General features: G+C 53.1%; 1 protein-coding gene across 1 annotated transcript in view; it reads left to right on the top strand.

The window, feature by feature from the left end:
* Window positions 1-12,180, top strand: part of LOC131827230 (contactin-associated protein-like 4) — a 130,433-nt gene that overhangs the window by 82,648 nt on the left and 35,605 nt on the right. The window contains exons 12-15 of the mRNA XM_059167384.1: window positions 1,697-1,803; window positions 2,743-2,862; window positions 7,195-7,392; window positions 9,351-9,507. Coding sequence (XP_059023367.1) covers window positions 1,697-1,803; window positions 2,743-2,862; window positions 7,195-7,392; window positions 9,351-9,507 — 582 coding nt within the window. The remainder of the gene's footprint in view (window positions 1-1,696; window positions 1,804-2,742; window positions 2,863-7,194; window positions 7,393-9,350; window positions 9,508-12,180) is intronic.

Raw genomic sequence — 12,180 nt, forward strand, 5'->3', positions numbered from 1 at the left:
CCAGATCCATACTTGGCGGATGGGCCACTGGGGGGTATAGCTGCCAACAGAAAGGGGGCCTGGGGCGACTGAACATGGTTCCGGCGTCCCTGTCCGCTGCTACCTCGGCTCTTGGGAAATTTCTCTAACATGCAGCTTTTAACAAGCAATCAACGGAGACCAGTTTGTGCATAAAACGCTTATAGTAAAAGCAGGTTTTTAACACAAACACAGAAACATGTCATCCGACATATAAAGGTTCTTTGTCACATATGCCAGTTTACAGAAAGATCGGGTTGCGGTCAGGGCTTAAACTAGAACTTCGTCGAAGGCTGCAGAGAGGATACAAAAGTCACAGGATGACTGCACCCTTACACGTGGTGCCGCTGGATGGCGCTCTGTTTTGATACCCTTCAGCTTTGACAGTGTCTCTTGTACCCCTGTCTGTACTCCGACTGGGAAGAGCTGGGCACTCATGTGTGTGAAGCTGTCTGTTGCACATGTCTGTTCCCATGTGCGTGAACGTATTTCTTATTGGTCGCTGGTCCCCGCTGACCTGGAAGGACAGTCTGCCTTCACTTCCAGCTTGAGGGACATTTGGGTTCCGTCCAATGTCAGACTGTGACCATGAAGTTGCTGTGAGGCTCAGGAGAGGCTCAGACACTAGTCCATCTGAGGTCCACTTCCACTGTCCTTGAGCAAACACAAGAGGGGTCTGGCCGGACAGGGTTCAGGACAGACCTAGGTTTGGGAGTGTGAAGCCCCTTGCCCAGGGTGATGGTGCAGCGTTCAGTCCCCCAGCAGCACAAGGGGGACCCCGGTCCCTGCAGGTCCCCGCCACCACTCACTCAGGTCACTCTTCCATGCACAGCCTGAGAAGAGGCACGTGGATGCCTCTCCATGGTCTGGGTCTGACGCCTCGCTGCATCTAACCTGCAGAATCGTCCCCTTGAGTCTTCTGCATGCTTTTTAGGGTATGTTTGTTTCCTTATTGAGTTTTGAGAGTCCTTTATCAGATAAAGGCTCTTTCTCAGCTTTGTCTTCTTACTCTCTGAACAACATCTTTTGAAGAACACAAGCTCTTGCTTTACACAAAGTCAAATGTACCCTTTCTTTTCTTTTTTATGGATCTTGCCTTTGATATCTTACTTACAAAGTCCTTGAGGGGCTCCTGGCTGGCTCTGTCAGTGGAGCCTATGACTTCTGATCTCGGGGTCATGAGTTTTAGCTCCACACTGGGTGCAGAGATTACTTAAATAAACAAAACTTGAAGAAAATGAAAGTCTTTGAGTAATCTGAGGTCACCAGGGTTTTCTGCTATGGTTATTCGGAGAAGTAGGTGAGCTGAGACAGATGCCCTGTGAGCGGGTGGCCCCTCCCTAGTCTCTCCTTGTTTTCCATTCTTTCTCTCAAAATGCTCCATGTGGCCACAGTCCGTCACGACACAGTGTCACAGTTGGCTTCTGCAAGTGACTTCAGTCCCCAGCCACACGCAGCACCCACATGTTGCTACTGTGGCAGGAAGCGGGCTTCTCCAGTGGATAGGGGAGCACACGTGTCAGTCCGATGAGTCAGGGTTCGTCAGCCCGGGTCTGGTCGCTTGGTCATCATGGGCTGGGGGTGGCCGCTGTCCACTCCTCTATGTTCCCGCATGTCGACTAGCAGGACCATGTCTCCCGAAGACCAGGGGTCCCATGGAGCCCTCCTCTCCTCCCAGGTGTTTGCCCAACCGCTGTGAGCATGGCGGCAGATGCTCCCAGACCTGGACGGCCTTCCACTGCAACTGCTCCGGCACGGGCTACACGGGCGCCACGTGCCGCCAGCGTGAGTGCTCTCCCCGCCCCCACCCCTCCTCTCACAACGGGGCCTGGGTTTTAGGAATGTGACCCACTGAAAGTCCAGGGTCTGATCCTCGGGGCGTAGGTGGGGCCAGGACCCAGTCTCACAAAGACACGGGGTGAGGGGGAGACAAAGATCAAGAAGGGCTCCAGGTATCCCACCTTCACATGCTATCTCTGAGTTGCCCATGGGGGAGGGGAGAGAAGGTTCTGGAACCAGAGTCCAGTGCCCAACGGGAGGAGGAGCCCCCATGGCCCTATCTCCTCTCATCCATCCCCCACCGACACGGCAGGTGCCTGGTGGCTGTGCTTCAACGGACTGATGTTTCTAGTTCGACTCTTACAAGTAACTGTCCGTCCTCAGGTGATAAGTGAGCCGCCAATCCCCACTGAGTGGGTGTCACCATTGTCCTCCCCAGCAGAGGGAACGCTGGCAGGTCCCCAGTCACCCGCTGGTGAGGTCGCTCTGAGACACGGTCAGAGGGGATCTGACTCGCTCAGTCACCCCCTGCTCTTAATCAGTGTGGGAGGGGAGAGGCGTGGGGACACATTCACGAAGAACAAAGGTTCACGTGTTCTAGTAACGTCTGCCAACAGGTGACATCCAGGCAGACACTCGGGGTCTGGTTCCTGGTGATGGGACAGTGCATCAAATTCTGCACTGGGCCAGGAAATCGTATTTGCCTGTAGGGGCTCACCAGCAGTACAGGTCTGATTGCTGCACACTTTTCTTCTCCTTCCTTCATTACCTATCACACACATGCCTTTCAACAATCATTCTGCATTTTCAGATTTGGTCACGTTTCCTCCCAGGAGGTGACTGTTTGCTATGGGGCCGAACGTGGGGTTTCCCTCACCTCCTCCTTGGAAATGTAGGACTCTCCCTCCACCCCATTTCCGGTGACTGACTGGTAGTTCTCCCCAGCCCTCTACGAGCAGTCCTGCGAGGCTTACAAGCACAGGGGCGAGTCCTTGGGGAGATACTACGTGGACCCAGACGGCAGTGGACCCCTGCAGCCCTTCCCCGTGTTCTGCAACATGACAGGTGAGTCAGCAATTTCAACTCCTATTAAACATGAAAGCACAGCCGGTAAGTAGATCTGTACCTGGTTAGCAGCTTTATTAGGGTGCCCTTGTAAGAGTAGTTATTCAACAAAAGTATTTGATATAAATCTTTAAAAAATAGCTCAGAAGTAAAAATTCATTATTATGTCATTATCAGGCATGTATTCTGTGGAACATTTAATAATATAATTTTGTCTATTAAATCCTAAAACAAAAGATTTTTCGAGACTTATCTGATTGAACTAATGGATGTGCAAGTCAAAAGCATTTTCACTTGTTTTTTCTTAAAGATTTTACTTATTATAGAGAGACAGAGGGCATAAGTGTTGGGGAGGAGAGAATCTGCAGCAGGACCCCCCACCCCACCAAGCACAGAGCCCACTGCAAGGTGCAGTCCCCGACCCTGAGATCATGACCTGACCCAGAATCAAGTGTGGGATGCTGAGCTGAGCCCCCTGACTCTGCCTTGTCACTATATTGCCGTAAAAGTTGTGAGGGTTTCCACAGGACAGGTGACGGCCTCTGAGTCCATGTGGACAGGCAGCGTGTGCTGTTGAGTTCTTGGTTTCCTCTCAGACACGGGCGGCCTAGCTCTCTAATGGCTGCGTCTGTTTCTCTGACTGCGGCCACAGCCCCGTGTCTCGTCCACACTGGAGTCCACGCCTCCGCCCCTCGGCCCACACCACCCTGAGACCCTCACGCCCCAGAAGGGACACCTTCCACACTGCCATCTCTGCCTTCCAGTGGGACATTAGCTCCCGTCTCTAGACGGGACTGCCTCCTCTTTAAATGTTCTACCTTGTTAAATTTCAGTTAATCCAGATTCTGTGCACAAGGCTGGACACTGTCCCCCAAGATTTCACGTCCCCCCGGAACCTGCAAATGGGACTGGGTTTGGAAATGAGGTTTCCACAGATGAGGTCCAGCTGAGCGGCGGTCCCAGCGCAAAAGCTGGTGTCTGGATGAGGGAAACATGGACACGGGAGGGGAGGGGCCGTGTGAGGCCAGCCCGCATTCCCACGACACCACTGGCTCTGCAGGAGGACACGGTCCCCCACCCCCTCCCTCAGGCTCTGGGCTCTGGGTATCAGTGAATCGCCCCAGATGCTGGAAGCCTTCAGGCTTCATGCTGGGTTTCAACAGTGGGTGAAGACAGCACACCCTGTTGCAAATTCCCTGAGAAGAGAACCATATCTGGATAGATTTTTTTTTTATGATATTTGAATAGTTTAAAACCATGCCCATGAAATTTTTGATTTTCTGGCTCTTCAATTCTCAAGACAAAATCTGGCTATTGCTGCCTTTAAGCAAAGACTTGCTCAAATGTGAACCAGGCAGGCCTCCCTCCAGAGGGTGTGGAGCGTCTGGGATGCAGCACGTGTGCAGGCGGGACAAAAGCCCTCCCACAGCTGCCCAGACTGTCAGGGCCGGTGCTAACACAGGTCCGTGCCTGACAGACAGCTCAGCCCGGCAAACACTAAGGGCTAGTCTGAGGCCAGTGTCTGGGGACCCCTAGTGCCTGGGGCAAACATCTCCTCTGGATGTCTGCTGCCTGAGGCGGTGCGTGGCCACACAGTCCCTGCTGCCCTTAGCATTCTGGGCAGACCACGCACCCTGTGCCAGGAGCCGTTCTGGGTGGGTGACAGCATGCTGCCTCGGGGGGAGGCCTGGTCCCAGCTCGTCAGCCCAGCACATGCTCCTGGGGGGCCCAACACCAGACTGTGGGTGACACAATGGTGTGTGACTGACGACAGGGCTTCAACCCCAGGAGAGTGGGGATGCATCCTCATGTGTGTGTGCAGGCATGTGTGTGTGTGTGCAGGTGTGTGTATGTATGTCATATGTGTGCAGGCATGTGTGTGGGCGTGCATGTAATGTGTGTGCAGGTGTGTGTATGTGTGTGCTTGAGACTCAGAGTGGCACTGAGGCAGGGCCACAGACCTACCCCCACCTCCTTGGTCCTGGGAGTCATGTATCCCCTCTGTGCTGGGAACAGTGCAGCAGGAGACGGGGACCTGAAGTCCATGTTAGGGCTGAGAGTCGTTATGGCTCTGAGGACGTCCAGGGTCATCCTTGGGGCGGGTGGAGCCTTGAAAGCCCTGGGAGTGATCTCGGGAGATGCTGCACCGGGACCCCCTCTCCTGGGCTCTGGGTGTCTGCCTTCCCAGGGGCAGCAATGTTACCGTGTCCCTCATCCCTGAAAACAGGGTCAGGGGCCAAAGGCTCATGTTTCATTCAAGGGAAAGAAAACTGACGTGTTTGTGATGCTCACAAAATCTGCCAAAATCGTAATGGGAATCGGGCTATTTGGGAAGAAGGACCAGGAAGACAGCAGAGGGAAGCTGCATCCCTGGGGCTCCTCACAGGCAGCAGCTGGAGGGCAGCCAGGGTGGGAGCAGAAGCCCCCCGTTCCCCCAGCATGTGTGCCCAGCAGTGTCAACAGAGGAACATGTCTCCAACACACCTGGTGAGTGACGGAGGCCTGTGTGACCCACCCAGGACAGAACACGGGTGGGGGCCACACAGGCCATGGGCTCCTCATCTCCTGGGCACCGCTGGCTCATCACCACAAAAGAGGCATGGGCCACTGCCTCCCATCCGTGAGGACGTTCAGTGCAGATGGGATGTCTTCTCGGTACCTATGAGGACCACGTGATGCCCTCAGGTCTCTGAGGCCCATTTCCATGCTGGAAACATCTATGTTTCTCAGTTTCCTCCTGGGGATGCAGGCCCTGCCCAGCAGCTGTGCCGTGCTCCAATCTGGTTTGGTTTGGATTCACCTGCTGTGTGAACTCTGCCATCTGTGCTCTGATGTGTCATCAGGTCAGAGGAAGCATTCGAGTCAGAAACTGGAGCGTCTCATGGTAGAGTGAGTGTTGGGTTTCAGTCCAGATGAATCCAGCCCTGCATGGAACCAATGTGCCCCTCTGTTCCCCAGCCGTGTCCAGAGGGCAGCCCACAATTCCACGTCACACAGGCTTCAGGATCCACCGTCACATGTGGACTCCAGTGTGACCCATCCCCAGCGACCCCAGGTCCATCCCCACGAGAACGTGGAGGCCCATGGCAGGTGACCCACACCCCCAGCCCACTCACTCCTGGGCTCCTGCAGCTTCAGAGCAGCAAAAGTCCTGAAGAAATGAGCCGCTCCAACTCTGGGATGTGCCCCCACAGTCCACACAGCAGGAAGCTCACACAGGACTCCCTGGTCAAGCTGTTCCATGGCCTGAAGTCCTCGTCTGGTGCACACTGACAGCCACGGGCCGTGGATGTAGCTCGGGCAGGAATTCCAGACACACAGGATCGACAGGGGCCACACAAAGTAGCAAACCAACAGAACCGGGTCCATATGGCTGCTTTTCAGGCCTCTTAATTGGACACATACCAACAAAAAAGGGACAATTTAACCAATTCCTTCTCAGAGATGATGCTGAGTGACTGAACCACACAGAGAGAGTCCCAGCAATGGAATTAGAAGAATCGATGTCCCCTTGGACACCAGTATTCAGCATGCAAGATTCATATTCCAGCCACTGGGCCTGGTAGACAGAGGTGCCCCAGGTAGACAGACGTGCCCCCAGGAAGACAGAGGTATCCCCGGAAGACAGAGGCATCCCAGGTAGACAGAGGTGCCCCAGGTAGACAGATGTGACCCAGGTAGACAGAGGTGTCCCAGGTAGACCGAGGTGTCCCAGGTAGACTGAGGTGTCCCAGGTAGACAGAGGTGCCCCAGGTAGGCAGATGTGTCCCAGGAAAACAGAGGTGTCCCAGGTAGACAGAAGTGGCCAGGGCTCATGGCACTGTCAAGGCCAGGGCATCTCGTCCTACAGAGCAGGGTCAGGTGTGGATCCAGGAATGCCACTTCTGCATTCCTCTCAAGTCTGAATGGAGCAGGTGTGTGACGCCCCAGTGACCTGCAGAGAGCCCTCAGGTCAGAGCACATGAGAGGAGCACGGGCTGCTGATGATGTCGGGCTCATTCTCCAGCGAAGAAAAGAGTATTGTTCTAGTAGAAAAGCCATTGTTTGCCTTGCATTACTTTAAATTATTAGAGAAATTTATAACGCAGTTATATGTCTTTTCTCTCCCATGAATGTTGTCTGGCTAAAAATCCAGAAACACCCACTTTCACTACAGGATCAGCTCAGACATAACTGACACACATCATCACAGGAAGACCACTCTCTCCCATGATTTAAGGGTCAGAGTCCCATTTGTGTTGCCTCTGCATCGGCCCACTAGAAGGCCACTGGCAGTGCTGAGTGTCCCGCTCAGTGATGCTCCTCTCCTTTCTCTCTTGCTCCACCCGTGAGACGTCCCGTGGACCGTCGTGCAGCATAACAGCTCAGCCCTCACCAGGGTCAAGGGCGCAGACCAGAACAACCCCCACTGGGCAGTGTTCCAGTACGAGGCCAGCCTGGAGCAGCTGCGGGCCATCATCGCCCGTGCCAGGCACTGCCAGCAGATGCTAGAGTTCCACTGCAGGAGGTCTCGGCTCCGGGACCCACAAGGTAGGTGCCCACAATGTGCACAGGTCAGCAGCCTCTGCCAGCCCCTGCCAGCCCCTGCTGGCCCCTGCCAGCCCCTGACAGCCCCACCTCCCTTGCTGAGGCATAGGTGGAAGCAGCATGGAGTGCAGGTCTGGCTTGATCCAGGGGAAGATGCTTCCCTTTCTCCCTCATACCCAGACTGCTTCTCAATGCTGCGTTGGGCTGTGCCTTCCTTCCTTCTGATTACCTCACTGAGGCGCTGTTTCTTGTGTCTTCCTGGTCCTCACTGCTCTTCTCCTGCTCTGGCCTTGATTTTTCAAACCATCTACTGCTTCACTCTTTATGAAGGCATATGTCTTCCCGGACATGGCTTCCACCATGCATGTTCCTACTTGGGATACTCTCAGGCCCTCTGCACACCACCTTCAGGGTCCCAGGACCAAACTCCACACTGGCTCCTCAGCTCCCAGTTTCCCAGTGTGGATGCAGGGAGTGGAGACCACACAGCATTTATGACACAAGCTCATATTTGAATTTTGCAAATCAATCCTCTTTTCATCCATGAGGAAAATGGTAGGAAAGTGTATATAGCCTCAGATTAAAGCTAGTTCTCCTGAGAAAGAGCAGTTGCTGGTTGAAGGGAAGGATGACCAAGGGCTCCCGCTGGAGGGCCGGGCTCTCCCAGGCAGAACCCTCTACCTCCCCCAGTCTCCATAGTACTTACCAATTTGAAAATGCAACCAGAGGCCCTTGGTGTTCTGACAACCTTTGGAGAGTCACTGTTGGTGGGAGAGAGAAGGGATATAGAAAACACACTTAGAAGTCGCAGCCCGGTGATGTCATTTCTCCTTGGTTTGAAAGCACAATGGTGAAATAATTAAAATTTTAAAAGTGTTATCCAAATATCTATTAAATATTTTAAGTGCCATTAGCCTCCTAGCAATGAGCTATCAGCTTAATTTGGAAGTAATTCATCTTAGATGCCTTCTTGTACATCTCTGTTCTGGCCACACAGGGAGGTGGTAGCGGCCACATATTTTCTTGGGAGCGGCTGTCTGTCCCAGGTGGAGAGATCCAAATCTGTCAGGGAGCGGGACGGACCATGGCACTGCTACACCCTGGGTGCTCAGAGTTTCTTGGTGGCCATGCAGCCACTCACCAGCATGGAGGAACGTCCACACAGCACCACTTTCCACCAGCCCCGTGGGTGCGCCTCCCAGGGCACCCTCACTCATCACTCCCTCCCGGGGATTGGGGCTGCTGGGGTTCATGGAGATGTGGTCCGTCTCCTCCGGTGGCCCGAGTTGTAATATGGTGGCCGTGGGCTCTGGTCCCGTGGGGGCGCCGCTGCTTAGGCTTTCAGAACAGAAGATGTGCTCGGCCCCGGGGAAGAGGGTTCACCCGTGGAGGTGTGACTGGCTGTTCAGCACAGTGATGCAGACAAGCCTCAGCAGGGACTGGCCCCACACAGTGCCCACAGGAGCCCACAGCCCGGACTCAGAGGGGAGTCCACAGCCTGAGCCTTGGAGGGGAAAGGAGAGAGAAGGAGCCCACTTCTGGACACCCACCCGTCTGTGCCGGGTTGTTTCCATCCAACAGGAATTCAGGTCCGCAGCAGGTGTCACTTCTAGTGTAGCTGCCAGTGTTTTAGCCCTCAGGACAGCTCACCTTTTAATCTAGTTCTCAAAGAAATCATGTAATTTGGCTGATTAAAACTTATTAATGCCATGATGGAGAGACTTGGGTACTTCTGTTTATTTTCAGTGCAATCAGTCTGATGTCGTCGGACAAACCCGAGCTGGCTTAGAATTGTCCCAGCAACACCATCCTGTTACAGCACTAAGAACAGGTTCTTTTCTGGAGCAGACTTGTTCTTGGCTGCCGGTTTCTTAGTAATGATCTTGGAGGGAAGGGAGTCGTCTCAGGGAGGCAGGGCTCGGGGGCCAAGCAGCAGTCACTTTCTCAAACCTGTCTTTCAGATGGAACACCTCTGAGTTGGTGGGTTGGAAGCACCCACGGGACACGCACTTACTGGGCAGGCTCCATGCCTGAGGCCCAGACGTGTGCTTGTGGACTAGCGGGGAACTGCGTTGACTCCCAACATCTCTGCAACTGCGACGCAGACCAGGACGAATGGTGAATTGCATGTGATTTCCGTCCACAAGACGGGCTTTCCTGTTGCTCGGAATGTGTATGTTCGGGGAGATGCTACACAAGCCAGGCCAGGGGTCAGGGGGAGGAAATCACACCTGAGAGGGTAAAAAAACATCTATGGTGATAAAATATGATACTGTTCATCTGAATGATTAAGATCAATGATTTGCTGGTTTGCTTTCTTTTCTTCACTTCCTGTTTCTTACTTCTAATGCCTTCATCTGGGGCAGGGACAGGCTCCCTCCCAACAAGAGCAGATCACCGATAACAAGCCCCAGGTACCCACCACCAGCCACCACCTCGAGATCGGCCTCAGGTGGTGGGCTGCCCCACCTGCTCACCCCTGCCCAGATTACTGCTATGAAAACCCACATATCATACCGTCTCACCCCCCAATATTCTATTATCTTGATAAATCCACGGGACTCGCTAATATTTTTTGTTCAGTATGACATCAGCCTCATTATCATTTCTAATGGTTTTGAATCATGCCCCATGAAGTTCACTTAAGATGTATCTTTTTGACAGGACATAGTTTCTGAAATGTCCCTCTGAGACGAGGGACATGAAGCAGTCCCTGGTCAAACAGGTAAAGGGAATGGTGCTCTGTGGGGGTGCTGCCTGGGGAAGCGGGCTGGGCCTGCATACCCCGGCTTGGAGAGCGAGTCCAAAATAATGGGATGACATCGCTGGTCAAATCAGGTTATGTTTAAAATCATATATATCACACGGAGATCACACTTTGGAAATACTAGCCTACGGAGTGCCACAGATGTGAAAATGGTCCTCCACATATGAAATGGAAAAGCTGTCTCATGTTGATAGAACATCTGAAATTAGAAAATTGGTTACTTACACTTGAGGCTAAAGAACTTGCATGGCATATTGATTTTTTTAATTTCTTTGAAAAGTGGAAAGGTTTTGAAATCTCTGGGATTCATGTTTCAAATGTATCCCCAATTTAAAAATACTCCCCTTAGCTCAAACGCTTCAGGTACCACATTTATACGCTACTCTGGGCACAGGTCCCGGACACAGAATCACCTTTAAAGGAACAAAGTTTGATCTATGGGATCCATCTGGCTGTAGAATGTCTGTTACACTCAGGAATCAAGACAAAATCGGGATGCTGTGGAGTGGGGAAGTAAGGAGACGTTTCTGGCTATGTGGCTCAGAGCAGGACCCTTGGCCATTAACGTGATGTCGGAGTGGAGGAGGCCTCTGGGGCAGGGGTGAATGACTCTGACAGTCAGGGTCTGGGAAGGAGCAAGACTGAAAACTGAAGACCATCTATGGACAAGACATGGGGGTGAGACATGGGGGGGGCAGTGTATCTGTGGTCTCCTGTCAGTGACGAACAGGGTGTCCACCAGGAAGAAACCCCAGAAAGCTGCAAGACCTGGTGTCTTGTCCAGAGGGCATGAGCCCCCTTCTGCCTTCTGACCCCCAATGCCTGCCCTATGGCCCCTGTGACTCATTCCCACTGGAAAGATGTTTCTGGATATGCAGCATCACTGATCCTTCTGGATATTGCCCCAAGATCCACTTGTAGAACCTCTGCTTCCTGCCTGCACGACGTGGAGTCACAGGGTTAGAGCCCCTGGGAGCAACAGTAACCCAGAGCCACAGACGGCGGGCCACCTGGGCACCTCACACCAGTGAACCAGTTCACAGCTGCAGAGGACTATGTCTGACGTGCTGCGCTGTGCTGCCTCTATGCAACTGGGGTGGAGAGCACAGCCTAAATCCAAAGAATTCTCTGGTCTTCTCCGGCACTGACTCACCCAGGACATGGCAGTCACAGCAACCACAGCCTGGCAGAGGAGAGGCAGAGGTCAGAGCCTCAGGAAAGCCATATTCAAGACACTTCAAGGTGGACAGCTCATCCAGCAGCAGTGCCCCAAGGCAGAGGAGTGCCCACAGTGGGTGGGACAAAGGGGGCTGGTATGTGCGACTTAAGACCTCAGAGCCAACAGCAGGGCGGAGGGCTTGGCCCACTGGGGACACTACCAGCCACCACCCTGGAGAGTCAATCACAAGACAGAAAGGAACCGATATGGTCACAGGGGATCAGTGCAGTGCAAGGGGTGGGCTGTAGCAAGCGCCCCGCCCAGGGCCCCTAGATGCTCTGTGCCTGCCCCAGACACCTCTCTTCCCTCTACCTGGGGGCAGTCATGGACTTCAAGGATGTGCTGGGCCTGAGCAAGCCAGGCTGATGCTCCAGAGGGCTGACGCACCCAGCATGCCCACCATTAGTCCGAGGGACAAGGCGTGAGTGGGCAGTCTTCACACTACGGTTGCAATGTGTCTATTAGTCTGAAATTCGTAAAATGAAAGATTAAAAATCTGTAAATGAACTCAGAGGGGTGGGTGTGTGTGTGTTTGTGTGTGTGTGCATGGGTGTGAGTTGGCAAGCTAATTCTCTGATTTAAATGGAAAGAAAAGCATCAAAAAGAGTCAAGACCATGTTGAAGAAGAACAAAGCTAGAGGGCCTTTCCTACTGGGTCTGAAGAGAATGTGATATTGGGGCAAAGGCAGAGGGACAGTTACATGACAGGACAGGGGAAAAGCCAGGTACAGAATGGATGGTCCTTTTTTTTTTTTTTTTTTTTAAAGATTTTATTTATTTGACAGAGAGAGATCACAAGTAGACG

The sequence above is a fragment of the Mustela lutreola genome, chromosome 3, assembly GCF_030435805.1.
Source record: "Mustela lutreola isolate mMusLut2 chromosome 3, mMusLut2.pri, whole genome shotgun sequence".
Classification (NCBI taxonomy): domain Eukaryota; kingdom Metazoa; phylum Chordata; class Mammalia; order Carnivora; family Mustelidae; genus Mustela; species Mustela lutreola.